The sequence below is a fragment of the Glandiceps talaboti genome, chromosome 8 (assembly GCF_964340395.1).
Source record: "Glandiceps talaboti chromosome 8, keGlaTala1.1, whole genome shotgun sequence".
NCBI lineage: Eukaryota > Metazoa > Hemichordata > Enteropneusta > Spengelidae > Glandiceps > Glandiceps talaboti.
The window spans coordinates 12352839-12377800 of record NC_135556.1 but is presented as its reverse complement, the minus strand read 5'-3'; the positions used below and the strand labels follow the sequence as shown (position 1 = coordinate 12377800).

General features: G+C 36.8%; 1 protein-coding gene across 1 annotated transcript in view; it reads left to right on the top strand.

The window, feature by feature from the left end:
* Positions 1 to 211: 211 nt before the first annotated feature.
* LOC144439201 (uncharacterized) overlaps positions 212 to 24962 on the top strand; it is a 31823-nt gene continuing 7072 nt past the window's right edge. The window contains exons 1-12 of the mRNA XM_078128472.1: positions 212 to 448; positions 6723 to 6842; positions 8541 to 8645; positions 9468 to 9614; positions 12367 to 12470; positions 13511 to 13820; positions 15476 to 15540; positions 15960 to 16129; positions 17079 to 17157; positions 18135 to 18251; positions 19355 to 19498; positions 20557 to 23147. Of these exons, the coding sequence (XP_077984598.1) occupies positions 284 to 448; positions 6723 to 6842; positions 8541 to 8645; positions 9468 to 9614; positions 12367 to 12470; positions 13511 to 13820; positions 15476 to 15540; positions 15960 to 16129; positions 17079 to 17157; positions 18135 to 18251; positions 19355 to 19498; positions 20557 to 23147 (4117 nt within the window). The 5' untranslated portion in view covers positions 212 to 283. The remainder of the gene's footprint in view (positions 449 to 6722; positions 6843 to 8540; positions 8646 to 9467; positions 9615 to 12366; positions 12471 to 13510; positions 13821 to 15475; positions 15541 to 15959; positions 16130 to 17078; positions 17158 to 18134; positions 18252 to 19354; positions 19499 to 20556; positions 23148 to 24962) is intronic.

The following is a 24962-nucleotide window of genomic DNA, read 5'->3' as shown; positions in this document are numbered from 1 at the left end:
CACGTGAAGTGATTCGTTTTTTGATGTTTTGGTTCTCTTTCTTGCTATGTTTTTTTTAATGATGAAACTTCAATGATCATATCTCGTTACTGAATCGTAAATTCTACCTGTCAATCACTTCTACATTCCAAACTGCACGGAAGCCAGCTATTTCCGTAGTCACGACAACGCATGCGCCAATATGGGCAGTGAGGTCAAGATGGCGGCTGTTTTTACTGCTACACGACTGTATGGAATACTACGTTAAAACCTCGAAATCGGGACGACGTGCTGAAAAACAGCTATGGCTGAACCACGGAGAATTATCCCAATTTCTGCACCAACAGCGGACCAGAAAGAAAAGACGAAGAAAGGCGAGCCAACCATTCGTTTTTCACTAACTTTGACGGAGTCGACCGAACGAACCTGTCCTGAGTTCTCATATGGCGAGTTGGTGAAAAACGCCCTGGTAAGACCTTGACGGCGAAATTTCATTTAAATACACAATGGAAAAAATGTGATTTTTCACCAAGTTTTAGGCCGATAATCAGTCAATCTCCCCTATGATTTTGGGCCTTGTTGTTGGCTTGGATACTATAGCAAGTATGTATGGTTTGAGTGTACCTATCTAGTGAGTAAAAATACGTTAAAATTACTGTCTATTCCTTTGCGAAAACTAGGTTATTTTCAGCGCGATATAATGGCACCTAAATCCGTGTATTGTTCATGGCGGCTTCGTGTGCAAATGTACTTTATAATCAGTCAGAAACTGTGGCGGCCATGTTGAATTTATTCGCGCAATTCTGAAGCGCACAACTTTTCAGTGGAATTATGAAGTTTTGTGAGTAAGAGCGTCTTTGAATGGGAAATAATTAAAAGAAAGTGAAATTGAAAGTGATGAATAAGTGATGATATTTGGGACAGATTTATCGATTCTTCCGTTTGTGCGTAGAATTTAATGGGCGGTGCTAGTGTAATGCTCGTGATTCTAACAATGCATCAATTTTACCAGTGGCGCGAAAGTAGGGGAAATGACAAGACAGCCTGGGATAACGTGAAAAGCGCAATTATGAGTGAGCGCGTGCGTTTTCAAGCACAATAATGTTAAGTTTCGCACCTAAAAATTTACGACTGCCAACATTTCGGCGTTTATATTTTTACGCGAAACGTGCTGAAAACATCACAAGGACTGGGGGGTCACCAATGTGTACTGTCAAAAATATAAAGATTGGTCATGATGTGGTTGCTACAGCAACCGGCCTTTGTGTATTTTTTTATTGTATATTTTTCATTCAATGAGATAAAAGATCATCAACATCGTGATACTTAACTTTTCACTCGGTGTCAGCATAAACATGTTTTGCTGAATTTCAAAAATTGTAAAGCGTTCATAAGATCTTTGGAAGCAAGCAATGTTTGTTTTCTTATTTAAATTTTATTTTTCAATTGATTTTTTTTTCTCATGAAATTTTTTCTCCGTTTTATTTTTTGCTTGTTTATATTATTATTATTTATCAGTTAGTTTTGTTTCCCATTATGATTTTTTTGTTTGTTTTTGTTTTTGATTTAATTTTTTATAACTCTATGGGAAACCATGAATGGGAATGAGCCGACTTTTGTAAGCAAATCTCATTTTTTAATTGCAAGATATATGGCCTTTATTTATATTTAAAATAAAGTAGACATTTGAAAACAAAGACACATTCATGAAAAGTAGTGTATAAATTCAGCCAACACACACAGAGCAAAATTTAACAAGCTGAGAACTTTCTACAGCAAACAGTCAGTGTTTCACTTTACCAATAGTAAATGAATACAAAACAGCTTGAATTGTCAAATTTAGTTTCACACCTCAGCAGGCTTTTTTTTTTGAGAAGTTTGTTTTGAATAGCCATTTTTTTCAGAAAATAAAAATCATGCAGCAATTTAAATGTCCTTTGTTTGAAATATTCAAATTCTGAAGTCATCTCATTAAATATATTAAAAAATTGAATATTCATGAACTAAAAGTCATAAATTAAGAAGAAAAAACAATGAACAGGAGAAATTGATAACTGAAAATAGTTACGAAAAAAATTATATAAAATGAAAATTGTTTTCAGAGCCAATAAACTTTTGAATTTTGGAAACAGAAATTAAGTAAAAATGTGGAGTTGTTTGAATTTGCATTTTTTAGACATCCATTAAATTTGTGTAAATAAAGAGTTTTTGTATGACATAAATTATGTTTTACATAATATTATGTCGAAAATGATATAATACACCTATTTTGTGACAACAAGAAAGCTGTAGTAGGACAATGGATTGTTATCAGCAAGAGACAAGAAAGTGTCTGTCAGCGATTTAAATTTCGGTTGTAAGAGTGAAGATGTGCATATAAATGAATTTGTTGTATGTTTGTGATGGTTTGTTGTTGCTGTGAAGAAGGCCATGTAATGTCAATAATGAGTTTCCAAAGTGTTTATACATCAGTAAAAAGTAATTACATTTGCTGACATAAATCATAAAACGTAAAAAAAAAATGATGGAGAATGACTCTCAGTTGTTGTTACCTGAAATAGAATGAGACTCCCTAGGTAGACGACAGAAATAAACAATTATTAGATTGCAAGGTTGACCTTGTTACTTCCACTCTACTCTCCACACATGCACCATACTCAATCTTTATTAGACTACACACACTACCGAGACCAGACAGTATGGTATGCATATGGTACAAATTTAAAAAAAAAAAAAAAATGAAATATAATGGGTTCACAATTGATAAAAGATATACAATTAACTTGCTGCATGGTGCTACTGGAGAGTCAGCATATATTAGTGTTTTTTTTAAATATAAAGCAAGATCAAGGTTATTGTGTTTCATTATCATTTTTAGATTTTTTCTGTTTGTGAGATAGTGATACTAACTATATAAAGGTGTTAAATGAGAATTATTCGACCTTCTTGTTCTAGTTTGACCTTCTAGTATGAAGTGAAATGCTGTTACAGGTACCCAGAATTGCCTACATGTAATATACTTATATGGAATCTAATTTAGATAAAAAAAAATATTGCTAAATACATGTAGTTCTCTATGTGTATTGCTAGATAGTATGACAAATTTGTCAGACTTAATCTTTACCGTACAAGGACCTACTGATTTAGGAATATTACCGACTATAATTCTGAGTTATTGCAAGTCGTGTTAATCTATACTCAAGGTGTCCAGACATGATAAAGAAACAGTCATGTATTGATTCAGATTTATCACACTTTAGTCCTTTGTACCAGGGCGATATTTCTTCGTACTCAAAAAAAACACCTACAAGTTAGAGGAAAAAACGGGATTAAAACTATGTAAGACTTAGATAGACGAAATGTCAGGGAAGTCATATATATATTTTTATGTCGGCATTCAGTGAATAAATGATGAGCAGATCTCATATTACATTCTTGATGTTATGTCTAAATAATATGTACGGAAAAGATTAGCCAAGAAGTGGTGCCAAAAAACGGTTACATATTTACATGTGTAGTCATGTTTAATAGTTATCAAGTATGCCAATATGAGAGACAATGCAGCAGACCCTGGCTACTAAATAGGATGAAACATCAGCTACATAATCTGCACAAACAACATCATTTTTAGATGAAAATCTGTAATCGTAAGGTTTCTTTTTGTAACTGTTCATTTTTCCTCGACGGCAAATATTGCATTATCATGATGTGTCAATGCCTTCAGAAAATGTAACTACCACTTTACTGTATTGACTGGTATATATAACAGATATAGGGTAATTCTTACATGTTAAGTATTTTAGCTGTAGGTGATAGGTTTTTGAGCCCAGGTAACAAAAGGAGACATCTGATGAATTTGCATGTTTTTTAATGGGGAACCCAGGTAACAGACAGAGATTCAGAAATCTGATATTACAAATTTGCATGGTTTTAGTGGGAACCCAGGTAACAGACAGAGAACTCTAATAAATTTGCAGAGATCCCCACATCTATACCACAGTTTTTATTTATTTATTTATGTATTTATCTTTGTTGTTGTTGTTGTTGTTGTTGTTGTTTTGTGTTGTTGTTGTTGTTTTTTTTGGTTGGGGGGGCTCCATTTGAACCTTGCAAGTTGGGTTTACCATCTCAAAACCTGTAACGATAACATCACTAGTATATATGTATCTGCAAAGTTTGATAGAGAAAACCTAGTTAAGTTTGTTTGCACGTTTGACATATTTCCTTCCTTATTCAGTTTTTCTGTGTGTGAGAAGACAGTCAAGGTTCATTTGTGTGAATTCATACACTTTGCATAGCATGGGTTATCAGTCAGTGTTTTGATACATGCACAGTGCTGTACTTGTTGACACCTTGCAGCATACAACATATGACTCCACTCTAGTGTGACCCTTTACTAATAGCCACATTTTGTTGTTGTGAGTCAAAATGAGAAAAACTGGGATTTCTTGTGAGTCACCACATAAGTAAAAGAGATAGGGGAACACCAATTTTTGATACGTCACTAGAAATTGTGTGTGTCAGTGGTGCATCAAATTAACTTGGAGGGCACACTGGTCTGCTCATTGATTAACCAACTACATGTTGTATGACAGATTTATCACTAGTGTGAACTTGGAACAAGAATAAACAGACTTGCCAAGGTTACAACAAATGATAATTACCAGTGAATACGTGCACAGTTACACATGCATACTAGTGGTATTTGCACTGCTGTGAATATCAAAAACATTATTGCAGACATGTACCTGTATGTAAAGTATATGCAAATGAGGTTGTGATCTTTCCCTGTACATATTATGATCACAGCAGAACAGCAAATGTGACACACAGTATGATTATCACAGAAACTTGCTGTTTTGGATAAATATATGTAATAACATGTTATAGGGTTCCTCAGTATAATATACCATATACCATATAGATGATGTACCACCAGTCTGCTGATAATGTCACAACAATATTGTGATCTGAGTTAGATGTGAGAAAAATGTCCATGGACTCTCTCTCGGTTTATGGTTACAAATAACCAATTTGTAGTCTTGTCAAAAAATGTGGAAATTACTTCCTAAAAAATTATTTTGAACTCTTGAGTAGAAATTTGTCTTGCAATTCACAGACTGTGTTGATGGGAAGAGAGGAGTGTTGTAAAATTATAAATGCTGGTATTTGGAAGTTACCTTGCAAGGTGTTCATGTTGTTGTTTAATTCACTGTGTGTGTATGACTGAATGTACCAGTATCAATGACCTTGGGTTGACCTTGTGCTGTCTAACCTATGAGTTAGATAACTTAGAAGGTACATGTACTAAACTACACAGACATACAAAATGTAGAAATTTGTAGAATTTGCTAGGTTTGAAATTAAAATACACATGTATTGTGTAGTAAATGATTGACTTCAGTTAGTACATTGTAAGTGGTCCATGTGAACAGGTGGTTTTACATTTTGGTAGTATGCCACTAAATGTTGGTGGTCAATAATTTTTAGTCACTGATATCGATCAAAATTAGATTCATTGATCTGTCATATTTGTCTTCATGTGGTTATTTACTGCAGGTACATGTAGCTTTCTGTGCAGTGTAGAATGTAATATATACATGTATGTAGGGTTTTTGCTAAGGTCTGGCAACGCAGGTGCAACAGAAGGGAAATTTACCATAATTTTGGTGGTGAACTCCAGTAAAATGCCTCGGAAACTCAGGTAGATTTTACCTGCTTACCGCCACAAACACTGATGTATACATCATACATGTACATGTGCATTTACACCAAAGTAAAGCATTTTCTGTATGTACCACAATCGTTTATAGCATCCATATCAAGTGTAAAAGTATATTTTTTCCTTTGCTTATTGACTACATTAGAAAGGCCACATGCTAGGCCTGTAAATAAACTTGAAACAGTATGTTTTACACTTGATATGAATGCTATAAACGAGAGTAGCACATAAAGAATGTGCTTGACTTCAGTGTTACTCATTGTATTATGATCACGAACCAACAATACTTCATACTTTTTCACACTTATCATATCATGCGTTTGTGAATAAATAGACAAGTGTAAAGTCAATTTGGTGGTCTAAAACCAAAATTCAGTGGTTATTGGACACAAGACTACTGCTAAATTCAAAGAGTAATTTGAATATAATCTGAAGACTGCTTTGATTTGAGATCAAGCTACAAAAATGTAGATGCAGTTTAAAAAGATAATAGTGCTTTCAGTACTAGCACTCGCAAATTGGCTGTCACTAATTTGTGCGTGTCGCCTTATACATAGCGTAATGCCATCACTACATCAGTACCAGCTGTCTTTATAAATGGTATCCTATACACTGAATTAAACTGTCTACAGTGAATGGAAGTCTGCAGTTCAAAATAAATGACACATGTACAGTGTACAAAAGCAAAATATAAGAGAACCACACCCCCCTTGAAAGGAAGTGTCTGGTATCGGTCTACTAATACCTTTTGAGATTTGGGTGAAGCAGATTGAAAATGTTACAGTGTGAAAAATGGCAATAATTGCTGTGAAGATTGAAATGACCTGTTCACCCCGTCACAAAGTAATGTGGTCTGCTATGAATATTAATTAGATTGAAATGGGGTTTGAGACACAAGGTTAAAAAAAAAAGAAGTGTAAATCTTTTAACTTAAGATGGATAGTTGATTACTGACTAGACTGTGTATGTGGGTGAACTTTGATATTTACCAGAATATCTATCTATTTCTTGTATTTTCTAGGGTGAGAAAGTTGAGATCAAAAATACTACCATATTAAACTCTGCCAACCCTTTCAATGATGCAGATGAAGAAGACCTACAAAGCCTGCAAGCCATCGCTAAAAGATTTGAACAGAAATACGTAAGTAATATTACATGGATGGAAATCTGTAGAATTGTGTGATGTGTCTTTGTTTGTATTCCTTGGTATTAAAAGATTGCTGGGAGCAATTCCAGCATGAAGAATATCCAAATTGAAGATGGAAACAATCCAGTGTTGCCGTCGTCATGATAAAAGTGGGTAGTTGCTATGGTACTTACTACATTTGGTATGGTGATGTTTAAGTTAATGGTTGCAAATTGTATGTACCTGGAGCTCGCAGGCACTGTATCTTAAACTTTCTGGTCAAATTGTTGTTCGTGCACAGACAGCAAAGTGGATTGCGTATATTAGTATTATTCCAGGGTTATATAACCCCTGCAAAAATTGTTAGTTAATACTTTAACTGTAAAATTGTTTTTTGTTACACCTTTTGTTTTGCAGTATAAGGTGTTATACATCTATACATCAACATCTCCGATTTTTCCCAATTGAAATTCATTTATTTATATAAGTTAACAAAATTATTTAAAATGTAAAACAGGACTTTCCAAAATTTGCCATGGTGGCGCTCTACTTCCTGTCTGTATGTACCTTGGGGGTATACATGGTATAGGTTACTCGGTTAATCATAGAGCACCGCTGCTTTCCTCGATGTCTGAACAATACGAAAAACGTCCCTGATTTACACTTCTACAGAATACCACGAGACAAAGCTCATAAGAATCGGCACTATAAGGTGATGATACCCCCAATTTGAATGAGGGGGCTCTACTCCCAATTTCCTGTTTGCATTTTGGAATAGCCTAATGAGACGTGGTTTAGATAAATTTGTCAGAATTTTGTCATAACCTGTAATGTGCTAGTCATACCAATGCCTGCTTCAAAGTATAAAAATAGCGACTGACTTGATCCGTGGCTTTTTGCAGAGATATTGAAGTATGAGCCTATCGTGGGTTTCTTCACAGCCAGAACAAAGATATTGTGAAGGATAGAAAATATTGAAATATTATATCTTGAGGTGTTGAGCATGAAGACCATAGGTTTATTTCATATGAATATTTAAGTATGAACTGATATGTTCATGTCAAAATGCTGTCTTATGAAAGATTAATACAAAAATACTCTTCAAAGTTTTTCCGCGATAAAATCAAATGTCATTGTAGGTGTATTTTTTAGTAGTACTCGAGTACAGAATGACTGGAACCTTCGACTAGTTTCACACCTCTGGAGGCTTTTTTCTAGTGTAGGTGTACAGTATTGAACTTTTGTTGATGATTCTGGATTCATATTTAACCTTGAGACATTTGATATGATCAACTTGAAGAGAAGAGAATGAGTCAAAGACATTTATCCATTTCGATTGTTATCTCTCTATCTCCTTATTTGAACTGTGGGGGTCAAAGGTCATATTGAATATTCATATCTTACCAGTCTTGCTGCAGGTACAAATGTCTGAATAACAAGCATCCACATTATAATCAGACCTATACTTCTGGGGCCCTAAACATGAATTCCTTTCATTTACCATGCTTTTAGGGACATTTAAACCTCATTTGCTTTCAATTGTCATGGTTTTAGGGCATTAAACATGAATTGTTTTCATATTTCATACACATTTAGGGTCCTAAACATGACTTGCTTTTATTTTCCAATTTTTAGGGCCTTAATATGAATTGCTTTCATTTGTCATAATTTCAAGGACCTAAACCCGAATTGTTTTCATTTTCATACTTTTAGGGACCTAAACCCGGCAAGAAGAGGAAAAGAGACCGAATCGAAGACCTTATTGATGCAACATGGGGTTATGATGAAACAGACCCATTTGTAGACGATACACAAGCTGTAAGTAACTTGGCTAAAACTTGTCAAAGTTTGCTCTATAATCACATAACCTGGGCAATAGGGAACTGGCAAACCCGCCATGTTGAATGGTGCATCATGGGAAATGTGATAATAAATACTAATGAATTGGTATTGTAAAAAATACTGTTACTGCAACCACGAATGATCAATTCATAGTTACCCTGACAATTGTGGGAGGTTTATTTCATCGGTAGCTCCAGATAAGTTATTACGATAACCACAGATAATCGCATAGTCCTTTGCGTCTGAGCATGCTCAGTCTGGATTGCAAAATATACACTGCAAGATCATGGAAGTCATCAGAAATGTCACCTTACTGCGAAGACAATTAAACCAATGCGCATTCAATAGCTTATATCAATTCATTGCAACAGTAGTTTTAGTTTGTGTCTATCTTAGTAAACCGAGACCTCGCTTGAAAGAGCAGTATGTGTTTAGGACTGTATAATTTTGTTGTAGCTTGGAACCCATGCTGTACTCACTGGACAGTCTGGGAGTCAGTATGCTCAAGCTCTACCCACACTTCCTACTTTACAATGATTATTTGTACCCATGTAGTAATGAATATAGTCTAGAGGCTATCCTTGGCTTTGAATCTAGATGGATTCAAAGCTGCAGATAGCCTCTAGCCATATAATGAATAGAGATATACAACATGATGTTGTAACATTGCAACTAATAACTATGTAGCTATTGATAATCGCAGTGACCGTTCTCACGCATGCAGTGCTTCGTTCAGAACTGACCACCCAAGTGTTGTTATTTTTGTAATGAGAGTTCAAATTTTCTTGTTTTTAACAGTATGATGAACTAGTGCCTGCAGAATTAACCACCCAATTTGGTGGTTTTTACATCAACTCAGGTGGTCTAGAATTTCGACCAATATCTAGCTCAGATGACAGCGATAATGACTTCCAGGATCCAAACAAGAAAAAGAAAAGTTTAAAAGTAAGTTTCTTGTCCTGTATATTTAGATTAGCTATGGTATGATTCTGTTACAGCACTGTCCTATATATTTAGATTAGCTATGGTATGATTTATGTTACAACACTGTCCTATATATTTAGATTAGCTATGGTATGATTCTGTTACAGCACTGTCCTGTATATTTAGATTAGCTATGGTATGATTCTGTTACAACACTGTCCTGTATATTTAGATTAGCTATGGTATGATTCTGTTACAGCACTGTCATGTATATTTAGATTAGCTATGGTATGATTCTGTTACAACACTGTCCTGTATTACAGTGTATATTTAGATTAGCTATGGTATGATTCTGTTACAGCACTGTCCTGTATATTTAGATTAGCTATGGTATGATTCTGTTACAGCACTGTCCTGTATATTTAGATTAGCTATGGTATGATTCTGTTACAGCACTGTCCTGTATATTTAGATTAGCTATGGTATGATTCTGTTACAGCACTGTCCTGTATTACAGTGTATATTTAGATTAGCTATGGTATGATTCTGTTACAACACTGTCCTGTATATTTAGATTAGCTATGGTATGATTGTTACAGTACTATCATGTATATTTAGATTAGCTATGGTATGATTGTTACAGCACTGTCCTGTATATTTAGATTAGCTATGGTATAATTCTGTTACAGCACTGTCCTGTATATTTAGATTAGCTATGGTATGGTTCTGTTACAGCACTGTCCTGTATTACAGTGTATATTTAGATTAGCTATGGTATGATTCTGTTACAGCACTGTCCTGTATATTTAGATTAGCTATGGTATGATTCTGTTACAGCAGTCCTGTATTACAGTGTATATTTAGATTAGCTATGGTATGATTCTGTTACAGCACTGTCCTGTATATTTAGATTAGCTATGGTATGATTCTGTTACAGCACTGTCCTGTATATTTAGATTAGCTATGGTATGATTCTGTTACAGCACTGTCCTGTATATTTAGATTAGCTATGGTATGATTCTGTTACAGCACTGTCCTGTATATTTAGATTAGCTATGGTATGATTCTGTTACAGCACTGTCCTGTATATTTAGATTAGCTATGGTATGATTCTGTTACAGCACTGTCCTGTATGATTTGTACACTTATAATTAAAAGTTTTGCCAAGTAGTGACAGACATTTCATTACAGTCTTTTGTTTGAATATGTTGTAATGTCTATTCTTGCCCCATTGTTAGCCACCCAAAGTAGATATTTAGCCAATAGAATTGCTGTGTCTATTGTGAATTTGTTACTGTCTCTACTCTAGCCCCATCTTCACCCACCTAAAACATAGACTGACATTTCACTGTTATCTCGTTTCAAGGGCATTAAATGTGGCTGTTGTAAATGGGTTGACCATCCTCCAGCCACCTACAGTGACTGACATTTCACTGTTATCTCTTTTCAAGGGCATTACATGTAATGTGTCTATTGTAAATGAATTAAAGTCTATTCTAGCCCCATCCTCAGCCACCTAAAGTAGTGATTGACATTTCACCGTTATCTCTTTTCAAGGGCATTACATGTAATGTGTCTATTGTAAATGAATTAAAGTCTATTCTAGCCCCATCCTCAGCCACCTAAAGTAGTGATTGACATTTCACCGTTATCTCTTTTCAAGGGCATAATACATGTAATGTGTCTATTGTAAATGAATTAAAGTCTATTCTAGCCCCATCCTCAGCCACCTAAAGTAGTGATTGACATTTCACCATTATCTCTTTTCAAGGGCATTAATGTGTCTATTGTGAATGAGATGAAGTATAGTCTAGCTCCATCCTTTAGCCACGGACAGTGCCTGACATTTCACTGTTATCTCTTGTCAAATAGCAGTGCCATGTGTCTACTGTGAATGTATATCACCTAACAAAAGAATTTTATAGTGAGCGGGATCAGTACCTAACAAAGGGATTATGTCATGCTGTATGAGATAAAGACATAATGTATTCCACCATCTGTTCACTGCTCTTTTAGATGTCACCAACCAAACATTAGCAAACTCTTTGATGTCGTCTACATAATAATTTATACCTGTGACTTTCCTAAGTACCAGTTCACCCAATATCAAGTATTACATATGAATATTGAATGTATCACTTAACAGGCAAACAATAACAACTTGACATTCTAACATATGTAAATTTTATGAATGTATTCTGTTCATATCAACATGAATATGAAAACATTAACATTCTTGCATATAGTGTCATTTCTATGTGAAATGATATAACATTTATCAGTCTGACTGCATCCTAGGGACTGATTTGTATATGAAAAGATTTCAAATCAGTCAGAAACTTAGTTGCAGGCATTTATGTAAGGTCATTCCAATTTTTCCATTTTTGATTTTTGTGTGTTTGCCACATGATATGTTTACCTCGGAGACAGTTGGTTATTTGCATGCATGCATGCATCCATACATGCATATGTATGTCCATCCATCCATCCATCCATCCATCCATCCATCCATCCATCCATACATACATAAACATACACATACACACACACACACATACATACATACATACATACATACATACATACATACATACATACATACATACATACATACATACATACATACATACATATAAAACACAGACATGCAAAAACAGAGACATGCAAAAATACAGACACACACACATTTGTTGTAACTATTAGTAAAGAGATTACTAAGAACAAAAGGATACCTATAAACCTGATATGTAACTCTTGTTTATCTCTCCTGCAGAAAAAGAGGAAATCCATAGACGGTGTTGAAAAGGAAAAGAAAAAGAAATCTAAAGATTCCTCCAGTCCATTCAAGAAGCCAAGAAAACAGTCACTTAAAAATGGGTAGGTAATGTAATATAACCCGCTGCAGATGACATTTTGTTGAATGTCGTCAATTCTATAATCCCTTCAGTTCTATACTCAGTTATACTAGGAAAATAGGACAGCCTGGAAATCACATACACTTACTCTCAGTCTACAGGCTTTGCAGATTTTGCATGTGACCATATTGCTGTACAGGGCTTGAAATTAATTTTTTTCTTTTGTAGTCCTAGTGGGCTACCAATTTCAGAGATTGGTAGCCCAAGGATTGTGACCTGTAGTCCCATATTCCTGAACTGAAAACAGATTTCCTCTATTGGAAATAAGTATGTTATTAAAATACTTTTATGTCCATAAATCTTCCATCCTCATCACATAATCAGTGGTAGCCTGAGTGGGCTACCATCAGCAAATTATGGTAGCCCCATGACAAGAATTGGTAGTCTGTGGGCATGGGCGTACTGTTGATTTCAAGCCCTGCTGTATTGCTAAGCATATTATGTCCCTGTAGTCCATTTTTGATTATATTATCTACTCACAGTGACACAGACCTGGTGATGTCACAGTGACTAGAATAGTATGCACCCAGCCTCAGGAAATAGTTGCTGCATATTAGAGGGTACTTGACATCTACTAGTGCCCTCATTACCAGGCAATAAGTGTTTTATAACATATCATTTTCTCAGGCACATATTTCTTTCCATAGTCAAAGCAAATCACTGTAGACTTGCGTGCTAAATGACTATTGCCCTAGGGAGAGTAGAGCATGACAAGTGTCTTGCTGTATGCAAATTGAGGTCACTAGTCCATACCATGTGACATGATCTAAGCCAATCATTGAAGGTTGTATGAAAACGATGTATTATAATTTATCTTATGTGATCATCATGAGTTCATTACATAAGTCCCTGCTAGCTGTTCAGGTTTGAGCTGTCAGTGTGCAGAACTCTGTCACCGATGGCTACCATAGACACATGTCCGTACATTGCAATTTTGTGGCCAAACCAAGCAATGGCTGTACTTTACATGAATTCCTCACGAAAAACCTCTTTCTATTTCAGAACAAAATCAAAGAAATCAACACCAACTGTTGCCGAGTTATTACAAAGACAGAGCAAACCCACATCAAGTGTGAGAAAGCCGGTTATAAGTGACGATGAAAAAGATGACGACGATATGAGTAAGAATATTCTGGACAGCATCAATGCCGTTGTACAAGAAGCATTTGCTGTGGCCAACACCTCAGAACCTAATACCACAGGGGGTAGTGACAGTGACGGGAACACCAATAGTGAAGTGTCTGATGCTGTTCCCAAACTACCCAACAATCTCCCCAGTGACCTGGAGGGTAATATCGATAAAATGAAAGCAGTAAGTGATCATGTAGTGCAGTATATTTCATTGTTTATGTTTTGTTAACTGATAGAGTCTTATTATCAAGGGAGATTTCTACATATCATGTACAGTTTATTACTCTAAGAAGCCTGCCTGTAGTTGGTTGGATGGTCAACCTTGCAGGAGTTCTCTCTACACGCACAGCCTGCAAACTCTGTAATTAAAATTTAGTATTTTTGGCCAGACCTCATCAAAATCAGCATGTAATTAGCATATCATGTGTTGACTTTTGGGGTTATTTGTACAAAGGTTGCATGTCCGTATACGGCCAACTTGGTCACATCCAGATAACTTGACACAATCAACATAATATAGACATCATGTGACTTATTCAACCAATCAGCTTCTATGCATGGTATCCATGAAAATACTAAGCTTTAATTGCCAAGTTTACAGGCTGTGTGGAGAGATTACTTCAACGTTGCCAGTTCAGTCATCAAATCTACAACAGAGACTATTTTCTAACGGATACAAAAATGAAAATCTGCATTTTTTGAAAACAATTAAGCCATTTTAAAGCACATAAATATTGCTTTGAAGAAGTGTTCAATGTAATCATGTTGTTGTTTTTTACGAAAATTATATATTCAGTCTTGTATCAATCAGAAATTTTCAAATATTCGTTTGAAGAGAGTTATCAATCCATCATGTACTATGCAGAGATAGAATAGGAGTACCCTGAGAGTGAGACTATCAAATTCCATTCCCTTGCAATAAACTACCTGTATTGTGATCTTGCTGGTGAGGTGTGTTCTGTTACTTGAGGCAGTCAACCGTCTTGACATCAAATGACATATCCCATGGTCTGATCTCAGAGGGTCTGACATTTTGTGTTTGAAAATGATATAGTTACTCTCACCTTGTATGGAGTGCATTCATTTGTAACCCTTTGCTACTACTACCACCACTACCAGTAAATCAAGTCTCAGGAAGTTCTGATTACTTCAAGCTGTCATGTTTTTTGTTTGGCAACAATTTTCTGATACCATTCAATGTGATAAGTTGATGAATTATTGTATGCTGTGTCAACAGGTCTCACTTTCAGGGTCAAAGGTCAGATCCATAAAATACAGGCTAAAGATTGAGGTCATCAGCCTCACTTGCATTCCACATTCTGCTTAGTGTGTTGATAGTGTATAGTGCCTATAGACGTGTTGTCTGTTCCAAGGTGCATCGTGTGTTGCCCCATACAAAGGGGGGGGGGGGATGTGCTACTAGGGGGGTGGTTGTCACCTGACCATACCCAGTATTTTACCCAGTAAAATTCTTCTCTTGTCATTGAAGACGTCAGCATGTTATGCCAAAATGTTATTTCAAATGTAATAAAGCCAAAACAAGCCTACATCATCATGTAGCAACAGAAAGGACGTCACCTCGCGCAATGCATCTTGGAACCAGAAAATTTTTGTAACCACTAATCAGGTCATCAGTATCGCTTTCAGTCTTCCTGTTAAAAGTAGTGTATGTAGAATGTCATGACCCTGGACGACCTCCTTCAAGACTATCTGTTGCCAGTATGTAGAGATTTACCAGGGATTAGAAATATGATGGGTTAACCTTTCAATAATGCACAAATATTCCATCGTTAATTTTTAATCAGCTTGTTCTCTTTTCTCTTCTTGCCCACCTAGGCTGCCTCATCAGCTGATGGGAAATGCAAATTTTTCACTGCTGATATCAACAAAACATTATTACAGTAAGTAAAAACCAGTTATCATTTTAATTTCATATAAAGTAAAAAAAAAATGTTCATTTTGTCAGAAGTAATCCACTGCGAGTCCAAGGCAGTGATTTGAAATGCTGTTTGGAGTTGGACTCACTATTCATAGTATCTCAGTGGCCTTTGTTCACAAAGTGGTATAACAGTCAGTGAGTTGAGGGATCCATATTGTGAAAAAACATGAGTGAGTTGAGGGGTCCACATCAAGAAAAAAGATGCCATTTCCAGAATTTAGCATGTGTTGTATCTAAAAATGTGACATGCATGATGTTCTAATATACTGTAAGTTCATTTAATGTTTGTCATTTCATTGAAATACAAAGAGTTTTTTTATGTCACTATTTTCAGTATCATATTTGTGGTGTTCATTGTTCAGTATCATGTTCTCTTGATAGAATTGAAAGACAAAGCCGTGAACTTTCCTGTGGGGCTAGATCTTCCATCTACGGTTATCTGGGATCTCATTTACCATGTTCTAAAGAAACTTTGTTGAAAAGAGCCAAGAAATTACGTCTGAATGAACAAGATAGTCGTCTCAAAGAACCTTTACAGAAGCTCAGAGAAGGTAGAGTGGACTTCGTTGTTTTTGTACATTTTTTTTTTTTGAATTTATATCTTGATATACTGTAAACCTGAAAATTTTCACTAAAGACTTTTTTTTCACTTATTTCACTGGAAAGCAAAAACTCAAAAATAAGTAGTGATTAAAATGTCTTCTTGCACATGAACCCAATGTACCAGTCTGGTAATTAATGAAAATTTGTCTTTGAGACCTTGTTGAAGACTGTAAAATCGTTGTAGTAGTGAAATTATCTAGGTTTACAGTGGTTTTGGTAGCATCATCTCAAATGCAAATGGTTTTCATGATAACTATCGTGAGACATTGTGTCCAGGTAAATCTATCATATACATAAATGTAGGCCTTACAATGCTAAAAAGTACACATTTATTGCAAAATAAATAGTGAGAAATTACATAATTACATTGTGCTACTAGCAGCAATAAATAACAATAAGGATTCATTAGGCCAAGGGAAAAAAAAGAATTGTTTCTGGTCAGGACAGTTTGTCTAAAATGGTGTGATGACTCGTTTTTGTTGTTGTTGTTGTTGTTGTTGTTGTTGTTTTTGTTTTTAATTCGCAACAAACCTGTCACTCAGTCTACTATTTATGGCAGTTACTGTTTGTTTTATTTAGTACTTTACAGCAAGTGTATATGTGGGGCAGATGTCATTTGTTTGTTCATGATTGGCTCTGCAGTTGTCTTCACTGAAGTAGGGAGGGTTATTTTTGTGTTTTCCCATGGATCTGCAGACTGCATGGGCTGGACAAACATGAAAAAAGAAGACCGACGCGGGGGTACTTAAGTGATGTGCCAGAAACAATAATTTTTTTTGTTGTTGCCATAAATGAGTCAATTTAATGGCTGATTGCACAAGATGTAAATTATGTTTTTAAGATTACCCTTAAAAGTTTTTTAGGATATAAAGTTGGTAATACTGTTTTGTTTTTCAGCTGTTGGTCGTGTAATGCCTCTACAGTTAGATCGATATCAAGAAGAATGTCAACAAGCTGCTCAAAATAAGTATGACAGGTACTATATCCAACAACATCATGTTATGTAGTAGTTCCAAACTCAAGAGCATAGATTGTTTACCCAGTATATCTCAGCTGTATCACTTAGCCATCTTCAGCTGTTGTTATTAAAGTGGAAACATCTCGCCAGGAAATAGATGTATTTTCATAAACATCGGGTTCTCGAGTGTCATCTCATGATTTCACATCACATTAATTTTGCTCCTCGGTTATTAGATGAACAGTGCATATTCATGTCTATGTATCTGAATGTAATAAGCACTTAGGAGTTATGAATATTCAGTGTCATCTAATACATATTCATGTCTGCTAAGTCCCATGAGGCAAGAGTTCTACAGAAAGAGGTGAAAAATTGTTTCTATTTGGTTTTTTGTTGGCAATCTTGGCGAAATTTATGAGATGTGAAATTATAAATTGGCACTCCAGAACCCAAAGTTTATGAAAATACCTTTTATTTCCTGGAATGGTGTTCCCCTTTTAAACATATAAATAACAAGCAAAATGGAATGTAACACAACGTATAGGGTTTATATTACAGTTACACCAGAGTTAGACATTTAGATAATATTCCCCTTATGTCATTTTTCTTTGTTCAGCCAAGGAAAATATGAGTGACCTAAGGGGGCTTGTCATTTCTAATCTATCGACTTCTATTGACAAACCCTTAGGTCATGAGTATTTTCCGGCTGAATGCAAAGTAATATTGGAGAGTAACAATTATACCAGCGCCAGTGATATCAAAGAAAAACGGGGGAAAGTAACAATTTTAATCGCTTTGACTCGTATTTCGAACACAGGAGAACCAGTGACGTAGACACGCTTTGTCTTCATGTAGAAAGACCAGGGTATAAATTCCATATATTTTGTTTGTGCGTGGTATAATGTTCATTCAATTTTTTTCTCTATTTATTACTTATTATACATTTGTGAGATAGATTCATTTGAATATGTCTCTGTGTTGGATTGTTATACCAGGATGATGGATGACAAGATAAAAGATGGAGAAAAGATGACCAGTGATGATGAAGAGGATGAGAAATCTAAGCGTAACCAAGCACCCAGGAAGAAATTCCAATGGACTGAAGAAATTAGGTATGTTGTTCTCAAAAAGTCTGCCATTGCGCTGTTGTTGTTGTTGTTGTTTACCCCATCCTTCCAATCATTAAGTTTGTCATATGCAGGTCTGTGAAATTGTTTCTAGATATGATGAATCAGTTTTCCAAAAATCTGTTCGTTTGTTCCAAAGCCACGCCTCTCCACTCCACATTCAAAGCTATTCCAGGAAGGATAGCATTATACTGGTGCTGCTAATTAATATTACACAAACATAGATGTTTGGTTCACTCAATATTATGCAGGAAACTGTAGTGTGATGTTATGATTGTAGATTCGTTAACTCTATGTGTTTCACTCAATGTCATGCAGGAAATCATTGTGATGTTATGATTGTAGATTTGTTAGTCCCTGCCGGACGAAGTCCGGGACGGAGACTTATGGATTGGGATCCGTCCATCCAGAGCCGTTTCTCGGAGATGCCTGGACCGATTTTTTTTCAAACTTGGTACAGGGGCAACATACGATGGCATACATATGCACGTCAGTCTGTTTCATGATACGCTCCAATATGGCAGCCTAGCAGCCATTTTGTTGGCAAATTTTCCCTGTCTAAAGCCATAACTCAGACATGCTTGAACAGATCTCATTCAAAGTTGGTATTAGGACAGTGTTCTATGACATACATGTGCGTATCCATTTTCTTTGTGACACAATCCGATATGGCTGCCTGGCAGCGATTTTGTTGGCGCAGATTTCATGTCCAAAGCCATAACTCAGACATGCTTGAACAGGTCGTCACACCCCCCCCCCCCCCCCCAATACCCAAGCCATCCTTTATTGTTGAATGGTTTATTCCATCACGTCATCTTGAAGAGTAGGCATGTCCCATGTCCAACGAGCAGACACAACATATCTAAGTCTGTTTGATTTAGGTTCACAAGTGTTGTTGCGTGATCAGAGTAATGATATCAAGAAAATGACAACATAAACTGCCAGTTCCTTAAAACCCAATCATAGTGGGGACTATGTCATTCTCAATGACTTGTTAACTATGTGTTTCAGTCAGTGTTATGCAGGAAACTTGTGATGCTATGGCTATAGATGTGTTAACTGTACATGTTTTACTCAATGTTATGCAGGAAACTGTTGTGTGATGTTGTTGCAATCAAAGTGAAGACATATGAGATGTCTAAGACAAGATCACAGTCAGCTGAGGATTATCTCAAACAGTTCCTGGATGCTGAAATCAAACAACTATGGCCTCAAGGATGGATGCAGACAAGGTGACAAACCTGACTTTATTTTGATGCATAATGAAAGCCGACTAATTGTGTGTGTGTGTGTGTGTGTGTGTGTGTGTGTGTGTGTGTGTGTGTGTGTGTGTGTGTGTGCATGTATGTGTGTGCATGTATGTGTGTGTGTGCGTGCATGCACGCGCGTGTGTGTGTGCGTGCATGCATGCGCGCGCATGTGTGTGTGTGTGTGTGTGTGTGTGTGTGTGTGTGTGTGTGTGTGTGTGCATGTGCGTGTGTGCATGCAAGCAAGATGTGTGCATGTACATGTATAAATATGTGTACCAATGAAAGTACATGTATGAGGCAATTATATTACAGTACACACAGTAAACATCCCGCCTCGCCACCATATGTTGGTAACAGGTAGGGTTAGATCCTGCTCTAGTCCAGTGTTAATATTAGGCTAATACTAGGCTAGTATCTGTGACTTCAAATCCCTGATCACATCTAGCACAGTGAGCCCACAGTACATGTTTTTAGTTATGAATCACATAATTGTATTGTATAATTAGTTGTTGTTTTTGTTTGTTTGTTTGTTTGTTTGTTTTTCTATAGTATTTTTTTTTTTTTTATGGCTGTATGGGACTTTTTTAATGGCCTGAAATAAAGAATATAATAATTATAATAATAATTCTGCCCAATGATAAGGGGGCAGTTATATGATGTCCAAATATGGTATATTTGTCATATCAGAACTATTACACTACTTATACACTGTGTACACTATTCTAACAGTAAGGGGTTTACTCACTTACATGAACTTTTGGTTCATGATTTCTTGCTGAGCTAGATGGAGATCTTGAGATTTGAAGCCATAGACAGCCTCTAGACTACTAGGCTAGTAAATTGAACTAGGATTGTACTGTACAGCTGTATTGAATTCCAACTTGGTTGGAACAGATGCCAGATATATATTGTCATGTTTATCCACTATGTTCAGATAAAGTTTACATCTCTCCTTCTACTTGTCTTTTGTCATAATTCTGACTATGTGTATACTGTCAGTTGTAGTGTTTCTAAAGCTTTTGATGATTTTCAAATTCCAGAATGCTTTTCAAGGAAAGTCGCTCTGTTCATGGACACCTAACCCTGGCACCCAACAAGCAAAAGAAGTTCATGAGCATAGTTACTAAAAAACCTACAAATAAAAAGCCGAGCAACGAAACCACAGGTGACAACAGTAACATTTCTGCAGCTGAAACCAACACACCCACGTTACTGGATTATGCCGACAAAACGCCTTCTACGTGCACTACAGAAGATTCACAGGGTAGTGATGAACTGTTCCAAATCAAAAGAGAGAGAGAGAAAGAGAGGAATCAACTCTCTACAAACCAGTCGGCATCTTCTGCTATTTCTATGATTATTAAAAGTGAACTTGTAAGGAAAGAAAAAAGTGCTGCTTCTGTTTCAACAAGTCCATCATCGTCAAGTGTTACTGCTGCACTCAAAAAGGAACTGTTGAAACGAGAGAAAGCTGCAGCAGCAGCAGCAACAACATCCACAACAGCAAACGCTGTGACCAACAGTGCAGCAACAAGTAATGCATCAAATGCTACTCCAGCCATGCCAAATGCATCGTATGTACCATCACTTGATATGTGGAAAAACGCTAGCATGAATGAAAGCTTGAGACTCACTAATGCCAGTCCAAAATCAATGACATTAGACAAAAGTATGAGTCCCTTTGTTAGAGTGTCACCTATACCTAACACAACATTGCAAAGTACCACCACACCGTCTGTGTATACCAGTAAAACCAGTGCAACCACACCGACAGCTTATACTAGTAAGTCGAGTGCAACCACACCGATAGTGTATTCAAGCAAACCCAGTGCTACGACATCGCCAGCATACACTAACAAATCGAGTGCCGCGACATCATCCGCATATACTAGCAAATCGAGTGCCACGACATCACCAGCATACACTAGCAAATTGAGTGCCACGACATCGCCAGCATACACGAGCAAATCAATTGCCACAACATCACCAGCGTATACTAATAAATCCAGTGCAACCACATCGCCAGCGTATACGAGTAAGGCGAGTGCAACCACACTGACAATGTATTCGAGCAAACCCAGTGCCACAACATCACCAGCATACACTAGCAAATCGAGTGCCACATTATCGCCAGCGTATACTAATAAATCCAGTGCAACCACATCGCCAGCATATACTAGTAAGGTGAGTGCGACCACATCGATAGTGTATTCGAGCAAACCCAGTGCCACATCGCCAGCATACACTAGCAAATCGAGTGCCACATCGCCAGCATACACTAGCAAATCGAGTGTCACAACATCACCAGCATATACTAGTAAGGCGAGTGCAACCACACCAATAGTGTATTCGAGCAAACCCAGTACCACGACATCGCCAGCATACACTAGCAAACCCAGTGCCACGACATCACCAGTGTACACTAATAAAACCAGTGCCTCTGTGTATGAGGCTAAAGATCTTAGCATGAATGTTAGGAAGGTTGCCTCTGCATCATCATTGGATGGTAAAATACAAACAACAACAACAGCTGTACAAAATAAATCTATTCAAGAGCCAATAGTTCAAAAATTGAAACAGATGACATCTCCTATGAATATTCCAGCAATGGGAGCGTCAACTTCCTCACTATCACTCAAGAAATCACCCTCAGCTGTCGGGGTTCAAGCCCCATCAGCGTCACCGCTATCTCTCAAGAAATCGCCCTCTAGTGTTCCTGTAGGGACTCAAAGTACTGGAAATGATCAAAGCAATGTCAAAATTCATGTACCTTCAACATTGACACTTCCTTCGAGTTCAGGGAACAGAACTGTATTTACAACGACTTCTACCAGACTTGTTGCCACGTCATCAACTGCAATTGCATCAACCAATCATAGTAATGTAATAACTACCAATCACAGTCAGAGTGGTGCACGTATGTCTGTCAAGAAAGAGGAGAGTATGAGCACGACTGCTGCTGCCTCGCTACTACTAGCTTCATTTGGCCACAATGTCAGCAGAGCAGCTTTGAGCAAGAAAGACACTGACGTCATTCCTGCATCCTTACGAACAATGCCACCATCTCAGGACATTAGCAGAAATGTGTACAAAACAGGGAAATCAAACAGCAGTAGTAAAGCTGCTGGGTATCCAACATACGTTACAAAGGGGGTAACAAAAAACACAAACGTGACCACTGCAATGTACAGTGGGTCACCCATGAACACTGCAACCACAGTGTATTCGAGCAATCCAAAGAAAAGTACAGTGACTGGTAGCATGTCACAAATGTCGGGACTGTTATCGTCACAGCTGTCACCTCAGCTACCGGCGTCATCAACTGGATACGGTGACTCACTGATCAGCAGGAATGTGTCACCCAGGTTGTTACAGACGTCGTCTGTTGTATCTCAGGGTCCAGTCGCAGCAACAACAACAACATCACCACAGGCACTACACACGGTTGCCAACAGTAGTGGACTGCTGGGTGGTGCTAGCAATGTAGCTGCTACAGCAGGGAACATGGCAGGTTATCAAAGTATCACCTTGGTAGACTTGACAAGGGACTCCCCACTACCTAAACAACACCCACTATCAAGAGATGCTATCATCACAGGGCCTGCCCCGGGTACATACATACATGGACAAGGTAACTACATTTCTGTCGTAAATCTCAATAAAATTGCTTAAGTACTGTCTGTAAAGTTCAATAGAGTTGTTTACGTAGATGAAAATATTTTAATTTTCATGACATTTGTATCGGCATGTTGAGCTTTTAACAGAAATGATAACCAATTTGATCATAGCCGGAAAGAATTCAGATGTTGAAGTACAGTAATCTTTTTATGTCCATCAATTTCTATCCTATATTATGAAGTCTAGGAAATAAGCATTCAACGAATCTTTGTTTTGTCGAAGTGAGAACGTATATGTCATGTCCTACAGTGTTTTTGCTAAGGGCGGTAAGTAGGTAAAATCTACCGGGGTTTCAATGTCATTTTACCTGTTTCCGAAACAAAATTACCATAGATTCTATTGGGAAACACTGCCATGTTTACCCCTTTCTGTTACCGGGGTTCCCCCCAACCTTAGCAAAAAACACTGTCGTACATAATGTAACATGTTTGTAGGATTACCCCCAATACTTCTTCAGAATGAAAGCAGAAAAACAGAAACTCAAAAGATGAGAGTTGTGATAAGAAACCATTAATGGCAAGCTTACCTCCCTGGTTTGTCTGTATTATAATCAATTTCTAGATCCCTAATTTCCACCCCAAAAGATATTGTTTGCAAAAGTTCAAACAAAAGTCTATTAAATCCAGTTGCTTACTCCTCATGTCATATTATGCAAGGTTTAAACATGAATGGGCCGTATTTGCAATATGTTATTTTCACAATTTTCTCTTGGGATACCGCTACAGGAAATAAAGACATTTTCATAAACTTTGGGTTCTGGACAATTCATGATTTCATCTTACAAGTTACGTACATCATATGTGATTGCTCTGGAACACTGAGTTGAAACTTGTTCATCATTCATTGTCCAGTGGAAGTCCTTGCCATGGACAGCATTGCCTCATGGGAATCAGCAGGCTTCATATGTAAATTGTAATAGCAGAACATAAATATTCATAGTCATGCATGCTAAGTGTTTATTACCTCCAGATAAAAGTTATAAATATTTTTGAATTGAATGGATTCTGCCCAGAACCAAAAGTTTGTAAAAATGTCTACATCTTCCTTACGTGGCATGGCATTCCCATTAATCCAATACAAGTGCTTGTAACTAATAAATAGTAGCAGGGCTCAAAATTAACAGTAGTCCTGTGTCCACAGACTACCAATTCATGTCATAGGGGTACCATAATTTGCAGCTGGTAGCCCACTTAGGCTACCATTGATTATGCAGTGATTTAAAGGATGGAAGATTTACAGACATAAAATATTTTTTATAACAGTCTAACAGACATATTTTTCATAGAGGAACTCTGGTTTCAGTTCGGGAATATAGGACTGTTGGTCACCATACTTGGGCTACCATTTTCTGAAATTGGTAGCCCACTAGGACTACCAAAGAAAAAAGTTAATTTTGAGCCCTGCAGTAGTTATGTGTGTTAGGAACGTTCAATTCTTATTAACATTTGCCAGGGCATATATGACTGCGTAGCTGATCTGCTGTTGTATAAATCTCAGTCAATCATTTCTGGATTTTAAAGGCCTGCTTTGAACTAGGTTTAAAATTTGGGTCAGGAAAACAGTCTTTCAGAGCAGGGGGAAAATTTGGTCCTAATAAATGACTAATACAATATAATCTTTATAGCTAGCTCCTTTGGTAAGATAACACGAATGCGATGACTTCCTGGTATTGAATTATGGGCCTTTAAATATTTGATCAACATGCTTGTGTAGCCTTACAGGCATTTTTTTTAGATAGATAACTTAAGTAGAAACTTGATAAAGATAC